Raw genomic sequence first — 21,777 nt, forward strand, 5'->3', positions numbered from 1 at the left:
ACTAAAGGCATTGAAAGAGGACTGTTGTAACGTTATCTTAAAATGCTTTCATGATAAACTACGTAAACACAATCAAATCAAATCACATTTTAAATTTGTCCCATGTTCCCGATTACAAACAGGTGTAGGTAGACCTTACAGTGAAATGCTGAATACAACAGGTGTAGTAGACCTCACAGTGAAATGCTGAATACAACAGGTGTAGTAGACCTCACAGTGAAATGCTGAATACAACAGGTGTAGTAGACCTTACAGTGAAATACTGAATACAACAGGTGTAGTAGACCTAACAGTGAAATGCTGAATACAACAGGTGTAGTAGACCTCACAGTGAAATGCTGAATACAACAGGTGTAGTAGACCTTACAGTGAAATGCTGAATACAACAGTTGTAGTAGACCTCACAGTGAAATGCTGAATACAACAGGTGTAGTAGACCTCACAGTGAAATGCTGAATACAACAGGTGCAGGTAGACCTTACAGTGAAATACTGAATACAACAGGTGTAGTAGACCTAACAGTGAAATGCTGAATACAACAGGTGTAGTAGACCTCACAGTGAAATGCTGAATACAACAGGTGTAGTAGACCTTACAGTGAAATGCTGAATACAACAGTTGTAGTAGACCTCACAGTGAAATGCTGAATACAACAGGTGTAGTAGACCTCACAGTGAAATGCTGAATACAACAGGTGCAGGTAGACCTTACAGTGAAATACTGAATACAACAGGTGCAGGTAGACCTTACAGTGAAATACTTACTTAACCCAACCATGCAGTTTTAATAAAGAGTTAAGAAAAAGATTTACTAAATAAACGAAAGTAAAAAGAGTCAGATAAAAAGTACAGCGTCAACGTGCGAAGGTATAGGTTAGTCAAGTTATTTTGTACATGACGTGACTATGTATAGATAATAAACAGAGTTGCAGCAGTGTACAAAACAAAGGGGGGGGGGGGGGGGGGGGGGGTGGTCAATTTAAATAGTCCGGGTGGCCATTTGATTAAAGCCATCCGCTACAGAGGGTAGAACAGTCTATGAATTGGGTGACTGGAGTATTTGACCATTTTGGGGCTTAGTATATAGGTCCTGGATGTCAGGAAGCTCGGCCCCAGCGATGTACTGGGCCGTATGCACCACCCTTTGTAGCACCTTACAGTCAGATGCCGAGCAGTTGCCGTACCAGGCGGTGATGCAACCCGTCAGGATGCTCTCGATGGTGCAGCTGTAGAACTTTTTGAGGATCTGGGGACCCATTCCAAATCTTTTCAGTCTTCTGAGGCGGGATAAGGTAATGTTGTGCCCTCTTCACGACTGTCTTGGTGTGTTTAGACCTTGATAGATCGTTGGTGATGTGGACACCAAGGAACTTGATACTCTCGATCCGCTCCACTACAGCCACTTCGATGTTAATGGGGGCCTGTTCGGCCTGCCTTTTCCTGTAGTCCACAATCAGCTCCTTTGTCTTGATCACATTGAGGGAGAGGTTGTTGTCATGGCACCACACTGCCAGCTCTGACCTCCTCCATATAGGCTGTCTCATTGTTGTCGGTGATCAGGCCTACCACTGTTGTGTCGTCAGCAAACTTAATGACAGTTTTGGAGTCGTGTTTGGCCGTGCAGTCATGTTTGAACAGGGAGTGCAGGAGGGGACTTTAGCACGCACCCCTGAGGGGCCCCCATGTTGAGGATCAGCGTGTCAGATGTGTTGTTACCTATCCTTACCACCTGGGGGCGGCCCGTCAGGAAGTCCAGGATCCAGTTGCAGAGGGAGGTGTTTAATCCCAGGGTCCTTAGCTTAGTGATGAGCTTGGTGAGCACTATAGTGTTGAACGCTGAGCTGTAGTCAATGAACAGCATTCTCACATAGGTGTTCCTTTTGTCCACGTGGAGTGTGATTGAGTCATCTGTGGATCTGTTGGGGTGGTATACAAATTGGAGTGGGTCTAGGGTTTCTGGGATAATTGTGTTGATGTGAGCCATGACCAGCCTTTCAAAGCACTTCATGGCTACCAACGTGAGTGCTACGGGGCGGAAATCATATTAGGCAGGTTACCTTCGCAACATCTGATGAGCGTCAGAGCCGGTGTAGTAGGATTCAATCTTAGTCCTGTATTGATGCTTTTCCTGTTTGATGGTTCATCTGAAGGTGTAGTGGGATTTATTATAAGTGTACGGATTACAGTCCCGCTCCTTGAAAGCGGCAGGTTTGGCCTTTAGCTCGGTGTAGATGTTGCCTGTAATCCATGGCTTCTGGTCGGGATAAGTACATATGGTCAATGTGGGGACGACATTGTCGGTGCACTTATTGATAAAGACAGTGACTGATGTGGTGTACTCCTCAATGCCATTGTATGAATCCCGGAACATATTCCAGTCTGTACAGCAAAACAGTCCTGGTAGCGTAGCATCCGCGTCATCTGACCACTTCCGTATAGAGCGAGTCACTGGTACTTCCTGCTTTCATTTTTGCTTGTAAACCGGAATCAGGAGGATAAAATGATGGTCAGATTTTCCAAATGGAGAGCGAGTATTCATTATCTGTGAACATAATCATTCAAATTAAAAATTAAAATTAAAACATGTCTGCTTTAAACCATATGTTAGAACTTTAACTTGTAAAAACTGCTGTAAGTCGCTCTGGATAAGAGCGTCTGCTAAATGACTAAAATGTAAATGTAAAATGTAAATGACTCATGGATCCTCCTCTACAGAGGGAGGGGTTAGAGTGCATCCTGTCAAAGCCTGAACCACACACACTAATCCCACACTGCAACGAGTGACACTTCAGAGCCCGTATTCATTAAGCAGAGTGGCAGTGCTGATCTAGGATCAGGTCCCCTCATCCATATTATCTTAGTCGTTACACTCTAAAACTGATCCTACATCAGCTCTGCTACTGCCACTCTGTAGGCCCATAGCTGAGGTCATAGCTGAGGTCATAGCTGAGGTCAGGTGTATACCAGTACTTTCTGGTCCTTTCCAAGCATAGGTCTGTACCTCTCTAACACACACACACACACACACACACACACACACACACACACACACACACACACACACACACACACACACACACACACACACACACACACACACACGCACTCACACACACACACACACACACACACACACACAGAGACACACAGAGACACACACACAGAGACACACAGAGACACACACACAGAGACACACACACAGAGACACACACACAGAGACACACACACAGAGACACACAGAGACACACACACAGAGACACACAGAGACACACACACAGAGACACACACACACACACACACAGAGACACACACACACACACACACACACACACACACACACACACACACACACAGAGACACACAGAGACACACACACAGAGACACACAGAGTAGCAGTACCTTCTTCTTGTCCTCTCCAGCAGCCTTCAGATTGTCCAGGTTGCTGTACGTCTCCAGCTCCTGAGTCATGGTCTCGATCCTGTCCTTCAGGCTGGTCAGCTCCGTGTTGATCTTACTCTCCAGCTGCTCTACCTTCTGCAGGTCAAGGGTCAGACGGTGGTTCTCTGGGGGACGGGCGAGGACGAGACACACAAATAGACATATAGACGGACGTACATAGACACGCACGTTAAAGACATATTGCAAGCGACATCGAGACTTTATCAATTTAATATATACAGTGAGCTTCAACAGGATTGAGACAGTGACACATTGTGTGTTGTGTTGGCGTCTGTACTCAGGCACTTTGGATTTGAAATGATACAATGACTATGAGGTTAAAGTGCAGCTTTCATTTCATGGCATTTTCATCCATATCGGACCAAAAGTATTGGGACAAATTCACTTATATGCGTATTAAAGTAGTAAAAAGTGTAGTATTTGGTCCCATATTCCTAGCATGTAATGACTACATCAGGCTTGTGAATCTACAAACTAGTTGGATGCATTTGTTGTTTGTTTTGATTGTGTTTCAGACACTTTTGTGCCAAATAGAAATGAATGGGAAATAATGTATTGTTATTTTCGGAGTCACTTTAAATCTAAATAAGAATAGAATATGTTTCTAATTAATGTGGTTGCTACCATGGTTACGGATAATCCTGAAATGGACGTGAATAATGATGAGTGAGAAAGTTACAGACGCACAAATAACAATGCATTATTTACCATTCATTTCTATTGGGCACAAAATAGTACACAATAGTAATACACTGAGTTACACAGAGTTCCAGTACACTGAGTTACACAGAGTTCCATTACACTGAGTTACACAGAGTTCCAGTACACTGAGTTACACAGAGTTACATTACACTGAGTTACACAGAGTTCCATTACACTGAGTTACACAGAGTTCCATTACACTGAGTTACACAGAGTTCCATTACACTGAGTTACACAGAGTTACATTACACTGAGTTACACAGAGTTCCATTACACTGAGTTACACAGAGTTCCATTACGCTGAGTTACACAGAGTTCCATTACACTGAGTTACACAGAGTTCCATTACACTGAGTTACACAGAGTTCCATTACACTGAGTTACACAGAGTTCCATTACACTGAGTTACACAGAGTTCCATTACACCGAGTTACACAGAGTTCCATTACACTGAGTTACACAGAGTTCCATTACACTGAGTTACACAGAGTTCCATTACACTGAGTTACACAGAGTTCCATTACACTGAGTTACACAGAGTTCCATTACACCGAGTTACACAGAGTTCCATTACACAGAGTTCCATTACACAGAGTTCCTTTACACCGAGTTACACAGAGTTCCATTACACCGAGTTCCATTACACAGAGTTCCACAGAGTTCCATTAAAGAGAAGTGCATAAAAACAAGTTCACAGTAAACTGTCACATCAGCTTACATCTGAACTCTGATAACACTTGACAGTGGACAGAATGTTAATTTGGGTGTTTCTTTTTTCGCTGTTAGAAGAATAACATTGTTGTGCTGACAGAGTGCTACTGAGCCAGGAGCCTGAACCGGACCGTTGCACATTATACAGTATCCTGCATCATATTCCATACTCTGATTACTTAGTGAATCAACTCTCATCCATTTCCTTCCTTCTATAGCTTCATTCTATAGCTAGAGGACTCCTGATATTTCCAGGAGTGACAAGTATCATTTGTTGTCTTAATCTGTTGTGGTCTGGTACTGTCTTTTTGCAAGCTAGGGCCATCAACGTTTTAAGTGCTGCCTGTTTTCCCAGTGTGTGAACTGCTGATTACTCATCATTTGCAGATCGTTTTTGACACATCAATCAGGCTCAAGGGGCAGGGCAATTTGTGACTTGTTTTGGTAATCAGTGGCTGTATTTGGAGAGAGGAGTGGATTCACCTCTCCTAGGGCAATCAGAAATGAGTAAAGGGATGTGTGCTCACCACCTCTGCTAGGCAATTAGCAATGTTAGTACTTCAGTCACCCCTGTTTTCTCAGCGGCGGTTGCGTCGCAAAACTAAGAGGGTTCTGCGGAGTTCATCAAGGAAGGAAAGAGAGAAAGGCTTCACTCTCTCGTCAGTATCTTACCTAGTTATTTACACACTCTGTCAGTATCTTACCTAGTTATTTACACTCTCTGTCAGTATCTTACCTAGTTATTTACACTCTGTCAGTACCTTACCTAGTTATTTACACTCTGTCAGTATCTTACCTAGTTATTTACACTCTCTTGTCAGTATCTTACCTAGTTATTTACACTCTCTTGTCAGTATCTTACCTAGTTATTTACACTCTGTCAGTATCTTACCTAGTTATTTACACTCTGTCAGTACCTTACCTAGTTATTTACACTCTGTCAGTACCTTACCTAGTTATTTACATTCTGTCAGTATCTTACCTAGTTATTTACACTCTGTCAGTATCTTACCTAGTTATTTACACTCTCTGTCAGTACCTTACCTAGTTATTTACACTCTGTCAGTATCTTACCTAGTTATTTACACTCTCTGTCAGTATCTTACCTAGTTATTTACACTCTGTCAGTACCTTACCTAGTTATTTACACTCTGTCAGTATCTTACCTAGTTATTTACACTCTCTTGTCAGTATCTTACCTAGTTATTTACACTCTCTCGTCAGTATCTTACCTAGTTATTTACACTCTCTCGTCAGTATCTTACCTAGTTATTTACACTCTCTGTCAGTATCTTACCTAGTTATTTACACTCTCTCGTCAGTATCTTACCTAGTTATTTACACTCTGTCAGTATCTTACCTAGTTATTTACATTCTGTCAGTATCTTACCTAGTTATTTACACTCTCTTGTCAGTATCTTACCTAGTTATTTACACTCTCTCTCCCTCGAGTATCTTTACCTAGTTATTTACACTCTCTCTCCCTCGAGTATCTTTACCTAGTTATTTACACTCTCTGTCAGTATCTTAGCTAGTTATTTACACTCTCTGTCAGTATCTTAGCTAGTTATTTACACTCTGTCAGTATCTTACCTAGTTATTTACACTGTCAGTATCTTACCTAGTTATTTACACTCTCTGTCAGTATCTTACCTAGTTATTTACACTCTCTGTCAGTATCTTACCTAGTTATTTACACTCTCTGTCAGTATCTTACCCAGTTATTTACTCTCTCTGTCAGTATCTTACCTAGTTATTTACACTCTCTGTCAGTATCTTACCTAGTTATTTACACTCTCTGTCAGTATCTTACCTAGTTATTTACACTCTCTGTCAGTATCTTACCTAGTTATTTACACTCTCTCGTCAGTATCTTACCTAGTTATTTACTCTCTCTGTCAGTATCTTACCTAGTTATTTACACTCTCTGTCAGTATCTTACCTAGTTATTTACACTCTCTGTCAGTATCTTACCCAGTTATTTACTCTCTCTGTCAGTATCTTACCTAGTTATTTACACTCTCTGTCAGTATCTTACCTAGTTATTTACACTCTCTGTCAGTATCTTACCTAGTTATTTACACTCTCTGTCAGTATCTTACCTAGTTATTTACACTCTCTGTCAGTATCTTACCTAGTTATTTACACTCTCTGTCAGTATCTTACCTAGTTATTTACACTCTCTGTCAGTATCTTACCTAGTTATTTACACTCTCTGTCAGTATCTTACCTAGTTATTTACTCTCTCTGTCAGTATCTTACCTAGTTATTTACACTCTCTGTCAGTATCTTACCTAGTTATTTACACTCTCTGTCAGTATCTTACCTAGTTATTTACACTCTCTGTCAGTATCTTACCTAGTTATTTACACTCTCTCGTCAGTATCTTACCTAGTTATTTACACTCTCTGTCAGTATCTTACCTAGTTATTTACACTCTCTGTCAGTATCTTACCTAGTTATTTACACTCTCTGTCAGTATCTTACCTAGTTATTTACACTCTCTCGTCAGTATCTTACCTAGTTATTTACACTCTCTGTCAGTATCTTACCTAGTTATTTACACTCTGTCAGTATCTTACCTAGTTATTTACTCTCTCTGTCAGTATCTTACCTAGTTATTTACACTCTCTTGTCAGTATCTTACCTAGTTATTTACACTCTCTGTCAGTATCTTACCTAGTTATTTACACTCTCTGTCAGTATCTTACCTAGTTATTTACACTCTGTCAGTATCTTACCTAGTTATTTACTCTCTCTGTCAGTATCTTACCTAGTTATTTACACTCTCTTGTCAGTATCTTACCTAGTTATTTACTCTCTCTGTCAGTATCTTACCTAGTTATTTACACTCTCTTGTCAGTATCTTACCTAGTTATTTACACTCTCTTGTCAGTATCTTACCTAGTTATTTACAGAAGGTCTCATTTTGCTCTTTTGTATCTTTGGCAACTATGTGTGTGTTTTCTGTACCTGTTCTCTCCTCTCACTGTAGGCTTTACAGAAGCTCCCCACCCCTTTGGCTGCAACTCTTCTAATGTAGTGTACCCTGTGTGCACAACTCCATGTTGAATTCTGTGTCTCTGGCAGCGTTTGGAACTGCTGATCTGCTGTCAAGAACACTGAGTTCATCTCAGCCTAGGCTGCCTTTCAGTCCCTTGACTGTTTGGCCCTGACAGAGGCATGGATCACCCCAGAGAACACTGAGTTCATCTCAGCCTAGGCCGCCCTTCAGTTCCTTGACTGTTTGGCCCTGACAGAGGCATGGATCACCCCAGAGAACACTGAGTTCATCTCAGCCTAGGCCGCCCTTCAGTTCCTTGACTGTTTGGCCCTGACAGAGGCATGGATCACCCCAGAGAACACTGAGTTCATCTCAGCCTAGGCCGCCCTTCAGTTCCTTGACTGTTTGGCCCTGACAGAGGCATGGATCACCCCAGAGAACACTGAGTTCATCTCAGCCTAGGCCGCCCTTCAGTCCCTTGACTGTTTGGCCCTGACAGAGGCATGGATCACCCCAGAGAACACTGAGTTCATCTCAGCCTAGGCTGCCCTTCAGTCCCTTGACTGTTTGGCCCTGACAGAGGCATGGATCACCCCAGAGAACACTGAGTTCATCTCAGCCTAGGCTGCCCTTCAGTCCCTTGACTGTTTGGCCCTGACAGAGGCATGGATCACCCCAGAGAACACTGAGTTCATCTCAGCCTAGGCTGCCCTTCAGTCCCTTGACTGTTTGGCCCTGACAGAGGCATGGATCACCCCAGAGAACACTGAGTTCATCTCAGCCTAGGCTGCCCTTCAGTCCCTTGACTGTTTGGCCCTGACGGAGGCATGGATCAACCCAGAGAACACTGTGACTCCAGCTGTTCTCTCTTCATCTGTTTTCTCTCATAGTCAGAGAGCATCTGGTCGTCAGGGTGGTGACACAGGGCTACTCATTTCTCCGAAGTGGAGATTTTCTCTTTTCTCCCTCTCACCTGTCCATGTCCTCATTTGAATTCCATGCTGTCACTTGTCCACTCATGCTTTAACTTTGTTGTCATCTATTGCCCACCAGGTGCCCTTGAGTTCCTCAGTGAGAATGACACCTTCATAAGCTAATTTCCTTGACGATGGCACACCGCTCTTCGTACTTGGCGACTTCAACCTCCCCACGTCTGCCTTCGATTAATTTCTTTCCAACTCTCTTTTTCCCCTCTTTTGACCTCACCCTTTCTCAGTCCCCTCCAACTCACATCTTACTAGAGGTTGATCACCTACTGATCTGACTGCAACACCCCTCCAGGTCTCTGATCACCTACTAATCTGACTGCAACACCCCTCCAGGTCTCTGATCACCTACTAATCTGACTGCAACACCCCTCCAGGTCTCTGATCACCTACTAATCTGACTGCAACACCCATCCAGGTCTCTGATCACCTACTGATCTGACTGCAACACCCCTCCAGGTCTCTGATCACCTACTGATCTGACTGCAACACCCCTCCAGGTCTCTGATCACCTACTAATCTGACTGCAACACCCCTCCAGGTCTCTGATCACCTACTGATCTGACTGCAACACCCATCCAGGTCTCTGATCACCTACTGATCTGACTGCAACACCCCTCCAGGTCTCTGATCACCTACTAATCTGACTGCAACACCCCTCCAGGTCTCTGATCACCTACTGATCTGACTGCAAACCCCTCCAGGTTTGCAGAGGCTGGGGGCAGGGACCAAAGACAGGGAGCTGTGCTGGGGCAGGCAGGGTCTGAGAGCAGGAAGGGGATCACTACTTTGTTTCCTTTTACGTCTCCCTTTCCTCCAACCCTAACCACTCAGCCTATACCCAGTCGCAATCTTCACTCAGTCTCTCCCACTACTCTCTCCTATCCTATAACCTCTCCCTTCTGCTAAACCTTTCTCCCTCCTGTCTCCTCATTCTGCCTCTTCAACCCTCCCTTTCCATATCCCCAGGACTCGCACTGTCTCCTTTCCTCGGCCCTCTCCTCCTGCTCCGTGGCTGAGTGACTCATTGCGAGCTTACAGAACAGGGCTGCGGGCAGCTCAGCGAAAATTGAGAAAAACTTCCTGAGGACCTATCATCCTTCCACTCCCTCCTCTCTACCTTCTCTTCCTCGCTATCCGCTGCTAAAGCCACTTTCTATCACTCTAAATTTCAAGCTTCTGCCTCTCACCCTAGGAAACTCTTTTCCACCTTCTCCTCCCTCCTTAATCCTCCATATCCTCCCTCTCGGAGGACAACTTTGTCAACCACTTTAAAAAGAAGGTTGACAACATCCGCTCCTCATTCACTCAGCCTATTGAGTCCACTGGTCCCACTCATTCACTCAGCCTATTGAGTCCACTGGTCCCACTCACACAGAACTACCCTACGCCTTGACCTCTTTCTCCCCTCTCTCTCCAGATGAAATCACGTGACTAGAGAGGTCCGGCCGCCCGACAACCTGCCTGCCGACCCCATCCCCTCCTCCCTTCTCCAGACCCTTTCCTCACTTCCCTCATCCCTGACCACTGGCTGTGTCCCCTCTGACATCAAAATGGCCTGAGTCACTCATCCCCTCCTCAAGAAACCAACACTCAACGCCTCTGACGTCAAAAACTACAGATCGGTATCCCTTTTCTTTCCAAAACACTTGAGCGTGGTGTCTCTGACCAACTCTCTCGTTATCTCTCTCAGAATGATCTCCTTGACCCTAACACGTCAGGCTTCAAGATGTGTCACTCAACCGAGACAGCTCTTCTTCTCTGTGTCACGGAGGCTCTCCACACTGCCAAAGCTGACTCTCTCTCCTCTGTTCTCATCCTTCTAGATCTATCCGCTGGCTTCGACACTGTGAACCATCAGATCTTCCTGTCCAACCTCTCAGGCCTGGGCGTCTCTGGCTCTGCACACTTTGATTGCATCCTACCTGGTAGGCCACTCCTACCAGGTGTTGTGGCGAGGATCTGTGTCTGCACCACGCACTCTTATGACTGGTGTCCCCCAGGGATTAACTCTAGGCCCTCTCCTCTTCTCTCTATACACCAAGTTACTCGCCTCAGTCATTGCTATGCGGATGACTACTTTTCTCCTTCCCCTTTTCTGACACCTAGGTGGCAACATGTATCTCTGCGTGCCTGGCAGATATCTCAGCTTGGATGTCGGCCCACCACCTCAAGCTCAACAAGACGGATCTGCTCTTTCTCACGGGAAGGCCTGCCGACTCAAAGACCTCTCCATCAATGGTTGACAACTCGACAGTGGCGACTCCCTCCCTGAGTGCAAAGAACCTTGGCGTGATCCTGGACAACACCCTGTCATTCTCTGCAAACATCAAAGCAGTGACTAGCTCCTGTAGGTTCATGCTCTACAACATCTGTAGAGTACCACCCTACCTCACACAGGAAGCAGTGACTAGCTCCTGCAGGTTCATGCTCTACAACATCTGTAGAGTACCACCCTACCTCACACAGGAAGCAGTGACTCGCTCCTGCAGGTTCCTGCTCCACAACATCTGTAGAGTACCACCCTACCTCACACAGGAAGCAGTGACTCACTCCTGCAGGTTCATGCTCTACAATATCTGTAGAGTACCACCCTACCTCACACAGGAAGCAGTGACTAGCTCCTGCAGGTTCATGCTCTACAACATCCGTAGAATACGACCCAACCTCACACAGAAAGTGGCGCAGGTCCTAATCCAGGTACTTGTCATCTCCCGTCTGGACTACTGCAACTCTCTGTTGGCTGGGCTCCCCCCTGCTTGTGCCATCAAACTGTAACTTATCCAGAACGCTGCAGCCCGCCTGGTGTTCAACCTCCCCAAGTCCTTCTATGTCACCCCGCTCCTCCGCACTCCACTTCCAGTCAAAACTCACATCCACTACAAGACCATGGTGTTTACCTACAGAACAGAGAGAGGAACTGCCCCTCCCTACCTTCAGGCTATGCTGAAACCCCCTACACCCCAACCCATCCACTACAAGACCATGGTACTTACCTACAGAACAGAAAGAGGAAATGCTCCTCCTTACCTTCAGGCTGTGATCTAACTCTACACCCCAACCCGTGTTCTCCGTTCTGAAACCTCAGGTCTCTTGGGCCTCACAGCTAGTAAGGAGGAGGAGGAGGGTTTGTCAGTCAAGTGCGAGTGTTATTTAAAATACTCTTGAGGATTTTTTGATGTTTTCTGGAAGATGGGCAGGGTCTCTGTCCTAGTTCAGGGTGAAGGTTGTGCCAGGACAGAGAAGAGCATGGGCTGAGCGGCTCCCGTGAACTAACAGTAAAATGTACTTACTGTGATATGTGGTTGTCCCACCTAGCTATCTGGAGATGAATGCACTAATTGTAAGTCGCTCTGGATAAGACCGTCTGCTAAATGACTCTCTGACTCTGGATAAGAGCGTCTGCTAAATGACTCTCTGACTCTGGATAAGAGCGTCTGCTAAATGACTCTCTGACTCTGGATAAGAGACTTCTACTAAATGACTCTCTGACTCTAGATAAGAGACTTCTGCTAAATTGCTGACTCTGGATAAGAGCTAAATGACTAACATGTAAATGTAGAATGTAAGAGAGCCTCTTAGAGCCTTCTAGAGCCTTTACAGCCTTAGAGCTAGCCCATTATTATCCCACTTTGGATGAAACCAGAAAGATTTATGTTGCTGACTGGACAGAGCTAGAGTTCAATAGAGATTAAGGGCCCAGGCTCTGGGGAAGGCGGGGTCTGGGGGAAGGGGAAGACAGTCGGGCAGGGGCTGGGACAGGGGCAGGCAAAGGCAGGCTGGGACAGAGGCAGGCTGGGACAGGGAGGGACAGAAGCAGGCTGGGACAGGGAGGGACAGGGAGGGACAGAAGCAGGCTGGGACAGAGGCAGGCTGGGACAGGGAGGGACAGAAGCAGGCTGGGACAGAGGCAGGCTGGGACAGGGAGGGACAGAAGCAGGCTGGGACAGAGGCAGGCTGGGACAGGGAAGGGCAGAAGCAGGCTGGGACAGAGGCAGGCTGGGACAGAGGCAGGCTGGGACAGGGAGGGACAGGGAGGGACAGAGGCAGGCTGGGACAGAGGCAGGCTGAGACAGGCATGGGCTGGGGAAGTCTGGGCTTGGGGGCTAGTACAGGGGCCCGCAGGGTCTGAGATAATTATTTGGAGCAGAGGGCAGAGGCTGGGGGCAGGGACCAAAGACAGGGAGCTGTGCTGGGGCAGGCAGGGTCTGAGAGCAGGAAGGGGAAGCAGTCGGGTTCCTACTGATAGCGTTGCGCCCCAGGCCCAGTGGAGGGGGAGCTGCTGCTGTGTACAGAGCAGTAAAGTGCCCCATCAGCACTTCTGTGCATTCTCTACAGCTTCCTCCTGGGGCTAGCCTTTCTGTCTCCCCCCCCCCACAGGAATCCCGCCTCACACACACAGACACATTGCTGCTGGTAGAGCACAGATAATCGTCTGTTTATTAACGATGTAGAGAGTAGGATTATAATTGTTATGAAGTTACATAGTACAAAAAACACCAGCGTGGGCTGATCATTTACCTCCAAAGCAAGTGTCATTATTTCACTTCACTAAGATTGCCTTGAGCTTATTCTCACTGAGCTGTGAAGAAAAGCCCACTGATGAAAGACAGACTAGAAGAAAGGAACAATGTTTCTCTGGCTCAGAACAGAACAGGATCAAGGACTTGTAACAGCCTAGCGGGTGGCTTTGGCGGTGGCTTTGGCAGTGTCTGCATTCCAAATGGCACCCTACTCCCTACATAGTGCACTACTTTTAACCAGAGCCCCAAATTTGTGCACTACCTTTAACCAGAGCCCTAAAGTAGTGCCCTACCTTTAACCAGAGCCCTAAAGTAGTGCCCTACCTTTAACCAGAGCCCTAAAGCAGTGCTCTATTTGTGGAATAGGGTTCCATTTGGGACTTTTCAGTGATTAGACATTATTTAGAGGGAACAGCGTTACAGTGATAAGACATTATTTAGAGGGAACAGCGTTACGTTGATAAGACATTATTTAGAGGGAACAGCGTTACGTTGATAAGACATTATTTAGAGGGAACAGCGTTACGTTGATAAGACATTAGAGGGAACAGCGTTACGTTGATAAGACATTAGAGGGAACAGCGTTACGTTGATAAGACATTATTTAGAGGGAACAGCGTTACGTTGATAAGACATTAGAGGGAACAGCGTTACGTTGATAAGACATTATTTAGAGGGAACAGCGTTATGTTGATAAGACATTATTTAGAGGGAACAGCGTTACGTTGATAAGACATTATTTAGAGGGAACAGCGTTACGTTGATAAGACATTATTTAGAGGGAACAGCGTTACGTTGATAAGACATTATTTAGAGGGAACAGCGTTACGTTGATAAGACATTATTTAGAGGGAACAGCGTTACAGTGATAAGACATTATTTAGAGGGAACAGCGTTACGTTGATAAGACATTATTTAGAGGGAACAGCGTTACGTTGATAAGACATTATTTAGAGGGAACAGCGTTACGTTGATAAGACATTATTTAGAGGGAACAGCGTTACGTTGATAAGACATTATTTAGAGGGAACAGCGTTACGTTGATAAGACATTATTTAGAGGGAACAGCGTTACGTTGATAAGACATTATTTAGAGGGAACAGCGTTACGTTGATAAGACATTATTTAGAGGGAACAGCGTTACGTTGATAAGACATTAGAGGGAACAGCGTTACGTTGATAAGACATTATTTAGAGGGAACAGCGTTACGTTGATAAGACATTATTTAGAGGGAACAGCGTTACGTTGATAAGACATTATTTAGAGGGAACAGCGGTACGTTGATAAGACATTAGAGGGAACAGCGTTACGTTGATAAGACATTATTTAGAGGGAACAGCGTTACGTTGATAAGACATTATTTAGAGGGAACAGCGTTACGTTGATAAGACATTATTTAGAGGGAACAGCGTTACGTTGATAAGACATTAGAGGGAACAGCGTTACGTTGATAAGACATTATTTAGAGGGAACAGCGTTACGTTGATAAGACATTAGAGGGAACAGCGTTACGTTGATAAGACATTATTTAGAGGGAACAGCGTTACGTTGATAAGACATTAGAGGGAACAGCGTTACGTTGATAAGACATTATTTAGAGGGAACAGCGTTACGTTGATAAGACATTATTTAGAGGGAACAGCGTTATGTTGATAAGACATTATTTAGAGGGAACAGCGTTACGTTGATAAGACATTAGAGGGAACAGCGTTATGTTGATAAGACATTATTTAGAGGGAACAGCGTTACGTTGATAAGACATTATTTAGAGGGAACAGCGTTACGTTGATAAGACATTATTTAGAGGGAACAGCGTTACGTTGATAAGACATTATTTAGAGGGAACAGCGTTATGTTGATAAGACATTATTTAGAGGGAACAGCGTTACGTTGATAAGACATTATTTAGAGGGAACAGCGTTACGTTGATAAGACATTATTTAGAGGGAACAGCGTTACGTTGATAAGACATTATTTAGAGGGAACAGCGTTACGTTGATAAGACATTATTTAGAGGGAACAGCGTTACGTTGATAAGACATTATTTAGAGGGAACAGCGTTATGTTGATAAGACATTATTTAGAGGGAACAGGGTTACGTTGATAAGACATTATTTAGAGGGAACAGCGTTACGTTGATAAGACATTATTTAGAGGGAACAGCGTTACGTTGATAAGACATTATTTAGAGGGAACAGCGTTACGTTGATAAGACATTATTTAGAGGGAACAGCGTTACGTTGATAAGACATTATTTAGAGGGAACAGCGTTACGTTGATAAGACATTATTTAGAGGGAACAGCGTTACGTTGATAAGACATTATTTAGAGGGAACAGCGGTACGTTGATAAGACATTATTTAGAGGGAACAGCGTTACGTTGATAAGACATTATTTAGAGGGAACAGCGTTACGTTGATAAGACATTATTTAGAGGGAACAGCGTTATGTTGATAAGACATTATTTAGAGGGAACAGCGTTACGTTGATAAGACATTATTTAGAGGGAACAGCGTTACAGTGATAAGACATTATTTAGAGGGAACAGCGTTACGTTGATAAGACATTATTTAGAGGGAACAGCGTTACGTTGATAAGACATTATTTAGAGGGAACAGCGTTACGTTGATAAGACATTATTTAGAGGGAACAGCGTTACGTTGATAAGACATTATTTAGAGGGAACAGCGTTACGTTGATAAGACATTATTTAGAGGGAACAGCGTTACGTTGATAAGACATTAGAGGGAACAGCGTTACGTTGATAAGACATTATTTAGAGGGAACAGCGTTACGTTGATAAGACATTATTTAGAGGGAACAGCGTTACGTTGATAAGACATTATTTAGAGGGAACAGCGTTACGTTGATAAGACATTAGAGGGAACAGCGTTACGTTGATAAGACATTATTTAGAGGGAACAGCGGTACGTTGATAAGACATTATTTAGAGGGAACAGCGTTACGTTGATAAGACATTATTTAGAGGGAACAGCGTTACGTTGATAAGACATTATTTAGAGGGAACAGCGTTACGTTGATAAGACATTATTTAGAGGGAACAGCGTTACGTTGATAAGACATTAGAGGGAACAGCGTTACGTTGATAAGACATTATTTAGAGGGAACAGCGGTACGTTGATAAGACATTATTTAGAGGGAACAGCGTTAAGTTGATAAGACATTAGAGGGAACAGCGTTACGTTGATAAGACATTATTTAGAGGGAACAGCGTTACGTTGATAAGACATTATTTAGAGGGAACAGCGTTACGTTGATAAGACATTATTTAGAGGGAACAGCGTTACGTTGATAAGACATTATTTAGAGGGAACAGCGTTACGTTGATAAGACATTATTTAGAGGGAACAGCGTTACGTTGATAAGACATTATTTAGAGGGAACAGCGTTACGTTGATAAGACATTAGAGGGAACAGCGTTACGTTGATAAGACATTAGAGGGAACAGCGTTACGTTGATAAGACATCAGAGGGAACAGCGTTACGTTGATAAGACATTATTTAGAGGGAACAGCGTTACGTTGATAAGACATTATTTAGAGGGAACAGCGTTACGTTGATAAGACATTATTTAGAGGGAACAGCGTTACGTTGATAAGACATTATTTAGAGGGAACAGCGTTACGTTGATAAGACATTATTTAGAGGGAACAGCGTTACGTTGATAAGACATTATTTAGAGGGAACAGCGTTACGTTGATAAGACATTAGAGGGAACAGCGTTACGTTGATAAGACATTAGAGGGAACAGCGTTACGTTGATAAGACATCAGAGGGAACAGCGTTACGTTGATAAGACATTATTTAGAGGGAACAGCGTTACGTTGATAAGACATTATTTAGAGGGAACAGCGTTACGTTGATAAGACATTATTTAGAGGGAACAGCGTTACGTTGATAAGACATTATTTAGAGGGAACAGCGTTACGTTGATAAGACATTAGAGGGAACAGCGTTACGTTGATAAGACATTATTTAGAGGGAACAGCGGTACGTTGATAAGACATTATTTAGAGGGAACAGCGTTACGTTGATAAGACATTATTTAGAGGGAACAGCGTTACGTTGATAAGACATTATTTAGAGGGAACAGCGTTACGTTGATAAGACATTATTTAGAGGGAACAGCGTTACGTTGATAAGACATTAGAGGGAACAGCGTTACGTTGATAAGACATTATTTAGAGGGAACAGCGGTACGTTGATAAGACATTATTTAGAGGGAACAGCGTTAAGTTGATAAGACATTAGAGGGAACAGCGTTACGTTGATAAGACATTATTTAGAGGGAACAGCGTTACGTTGATAAGACATTATTTAGAGGGAACAGCGTTACGTTGATAAGACATTATTTAGAGGGAACAGCGTTACGTTGATAAGACATTATTTAGAGGGAACAGCGTTACGTTGATAAGACATTATTTAGAGGGAACAGCGTTACGTTGATAAGACATTATTTAGAGGGAACAGCGTTACGTTGATAAGACATTAGAGGGAACAGCGTTACGTTGATAAGACATTAGAGGGAACAGCGTTACGTTGATAAGACATCAGAGGGAACAGCGTTACGTTGATAAGACATTATTTAGAGGGAACAGCGTTACGTTGATAAGACATTATTTAGAGGGAACAGCGTTACGTTGATAAGACATTATTTAGAGGGAACAGCGTTACGTTGATAAGACATTATTTAGAGGGAACAGCGTTACGTTGATAAGACATTATTTAGAGGGAACAGCGTTACGTTGATAAGACATTATTTAGAGGGAACAGCGTTACGTTGATAAGACATTAGAGGGAACAGCGTTACGTTGATAAGACATTAGAGGGAACAGCGTTACGTTGATAAGACATCAGAGGGAACAGCGTTACGTTGATAAGACATTATTTAGAGGGAACAGCGTTACGTTGATAAGACATTATTTAGAGGGAACAGCGTTACGTTGATAAGACATTATTTAGAGGGAACAGCGTTACGTTGATAAGACATTATTTAGAGGGAACAGCGTTACGTTGATAAGACATTATTTAGAGGGAACAGCGTTACGTTGATAAGACATTAGAGGGAACAGCGTTACGTTGATAAGACATTATTTAGAGGGAACAGCGTTACGTTGATAAGACATTATTTAGAGGGAACAGCGGTACGTTGATAAGACATTATTTAGAGGGAACAGCGTTACGTTGATAAGACAGAGGGAACAGCGTTACGTTGATAAGACATTATTTAGAGGGAATAGCGTTATGTTGATAAGACATTATTTAGAGGGAACAGCGTTACGTTGATAAGACATTATTTAGAGGGAACAGCGTTACGTTGATAAGACATTATTTAGAGGGAACAGCGTTACGTTGATAAGACATTATTTAGAGGGAACAGCGTTACGTTGATAAGACATTATTTAGAGGGAACGGCGTTACGTTGATAAGACATTATTTAGAGGGAACGGCGTTACGTTGATAAGACATTATTTAGAGGGAACAGCGTTACGTTGATAAGACATTAGAGGGAACAGCGTTACGTTGATAAGACATTATTTAGAGGGAACAGCGTTACGTTGATAAGACATTATTTAGAGGGAACAGCGTTACGTTGATAAGACATTATTTAGAGGGAACAGCGTTACGTTGATAAGACATTATTTAGAGGGAACAGCGTTACGTTGATAAGACATTATTTAGAGGGAACAGCGTTACGTTGATAAGACATTAGAGGGAACAGCGTTACGTTGATAAGACATTATTTAGAGGGAACAGCGTTACGTTGATAAGACATTAGAGGGAACAGCGTTACGTTGATAAGACATTATTTAGAGGGAACAGCGTTACGTTGATAAGACATTATTTAGAGGGAACAGCGCTACGTTGATAAGACATTATTTAGAGGGAACAGCGTTACGTTGTGAGGCTGAAGACAAACGAAGGAAACGCCTGGCCCTGAGCCAGCTGCATATTTGATAAGTTACGAGGAGGAAACGGGGGGGGGTCTGATCTGATCAGTGTGGGCGGCTGTAGCAATACAGTCCAGTCCTAGCCTAACAATGTGTGTCTGCGCGTGTGACAGAGCACCAGAGTCACTATGCTGCTGACAATTAAGCTGTCCTCATCCTCTGCCGATTGCTTTATCGTGTAGTCAGGAAGATAAAGTAGAGATGGATCTGATGCTTACTGTCACTGTTATCAGCAAGGAGGAAACTGGGGAAAGTAAGGATGACAGACATCGAGTTGAACACAGATTCCATAAAACATCTTAGTCGTAAGTTTTCAATATAAAGACGTTACTGTAACATGTCAATCAGCATACTACTTCTTCAGTATTCAGAGGGATATCTCTCATTTCAGCCTGTACAGTGTTTATAGACATCCTCCGTACTGTTGGGGTTCCTTTACTCTTCGGTCAGCAGTTCTCACTAAGCCACCATGGAGGTATATTGAAAATGCAGATTTTTTTACCCAGTTTGACAAATCGAGTCTTAGTTGGTTGTCAAAGAGTGACGAGAGAACCAACATCAGAGAGAGAGAGAGTTTTACAGTAGGGTAGACTCGTGTTGTGGATGTCACAATTTTTTTTGACTGCCAGTGATTGTCAAGCAAATAACTGTTGGTCTAATTAACATAAACACATTTAGCATCTCTTGGCTTCCACATATCGCCGACAAGTCACTGATGCAGACCTTTTGGAACGTCTACATTTAAAAAAGTCCATTAAATCCATTTAATATAGCCTCCACCTTCACAATAAATCCATGTAATATAGCCTCCACCTGCACAATAAATCCATGTAATATAGCCTCCACCTTCACAATAAATCCATGTAATATAGCCTCCACCTTCACAATAAATCCATGTAATATAGCCTCCACCTTCACAATAAATCCATGTAATATAGCCTCCACCTTCACAATAAATCCATATAATATAGCCTCCACCTTCACAATAAATCCATGTAATATAGCCTCCACCTTCACAATAATCCATGTAATATAGCCTCCACCTTCACAATAAATCCATGTAATATAGCCTCCACCTTCACAATAAATCCATGTAATATAGCCTCCACCTTCACAATAAATCCATGTAATATAGCCTCCACCTTCACAATAAATCCATGTAATATAGCCTCCACCTTCACAATAAATCCATGTAATATAGCCTCCACCTTCTCAATAAATCCATGTAATATAGCCTCCACCTGCACAATAAATCCATGTAATATAGCCTCCACCTTCACAATAAATCCATGTAATATAGCCTCCACCTTCACAATAAATCCATGTAATATAGCCTCCACCTTCACAATAAATCCATGTAATATAGCCTCCACCTTCACAATAAATCCATGTAATATAGCCTCCACCTTCACAATAAATCCATGTAATATAGCCTCCACCTTCACAATAAATCCATGTAATATAGCCTCCACCTTCACAATAAATCCATGTAATATAGCCTCCACCTTCACAATAAATCCATGTAATATAGCCTCCACCTTCACAATAAATCCATGTAGTATAGCCTCCACCTTCACAATAAATCCATGTAATATAGCCTCCACCTTCACAATAAATCCATGTAATATAGTCTACCTACACCATCACAATAAATCCATGTAATATAGCCTCCACCTTCACAATAAATCCATGTAATATAGCCTCCACCTTCACAATAAATCCATGTAATATAGCCTCCACCTTCACAATAAATCCATGTAATATAGCCTCCACCTTCACAATAAATCCATGTAATATAGCCTCCACCTTCACAATAAATCCATGTAATATAGCCTCCACCTTCACAATAAATCCATGTAATATAGCCTCCACCTTCACAATAAATCCATGTAATATAGCCTCCACCTTCACAATAAATCCATGTAATATAGCCTCCACCTTCACAATAAATCCATGTAATATAGCCTCCACCTTCACAATAAATCCATGTAATATAGCCTCCACCTTCACAATAAATCCATGTAATATAGCCTCCACCTTCACAATAAATCCATGTAATATAGCCTCCACCTGCACAATAAATCCATGTAATATAGCCTCCACCTTCACAATAAATCCATGTAATATAGCCTCCACCTTCACAATAAATCCATGTAATATAGCCTCCACCTTCACAATAAATCCATGTAATATAGCCTCCACCTTCACAATAAATCCATGTAATATAGCCTCCACCTTCACAATAAATCCATGTAATATAGCCTCCACCTTCACAATAAATCCATGTAATAAAGCCTCCACCTTCACAATAAATCCATGTAATATAGCCTCCACCTTCACAATAAATCCATGTAATATAGCCTCCACCTTCACAATAAATCCATGTAATATAGCCTCCACCTTCACAATAAATCCATGTA

The 21,777-nt window shown here is 43.0% G+C and overlaps 1 protein-coding gene across 1 annotated transcript in view; it reads right to left on the minus strand.

Annotated features, from left to right (window-relative positions):
* The window catches only part of ift74 (intraflagellar transport 74), a 64,447-nt gene that overhangs the window by 1,590 nt on the left and 41,080 nt on the right, over positions 1-21,777 (minus strand). Inside the window, exon 17 of the mRNA XM_055944322.1 lies at positions 3,399-3,562. Coding sequence (XP_055800297.1) covers positions 3,399-3,562 — 164 coding nt within the window. The remainder of the gene's footprint in view (positions 1-3,398; positions 3,563-21,777) is intronic.

The sequence above is a fragment of the Salvelinus fontinalis genome, chromosome 2 (assembly GCF_029448725.1).
Source record: "Salvelinus fontinalis isolate EN_2023a chromosome 2, ASM2944872v1, whole genome shotgun sequence".
Classification (NCBI taxonomy): domain Eukaryota; kingdom Metazoa; phylum Chordata; class Actinopteri; order Salmoniformes; family Salmonidae; genus Salvelinus; species Salvelinus fontinalis.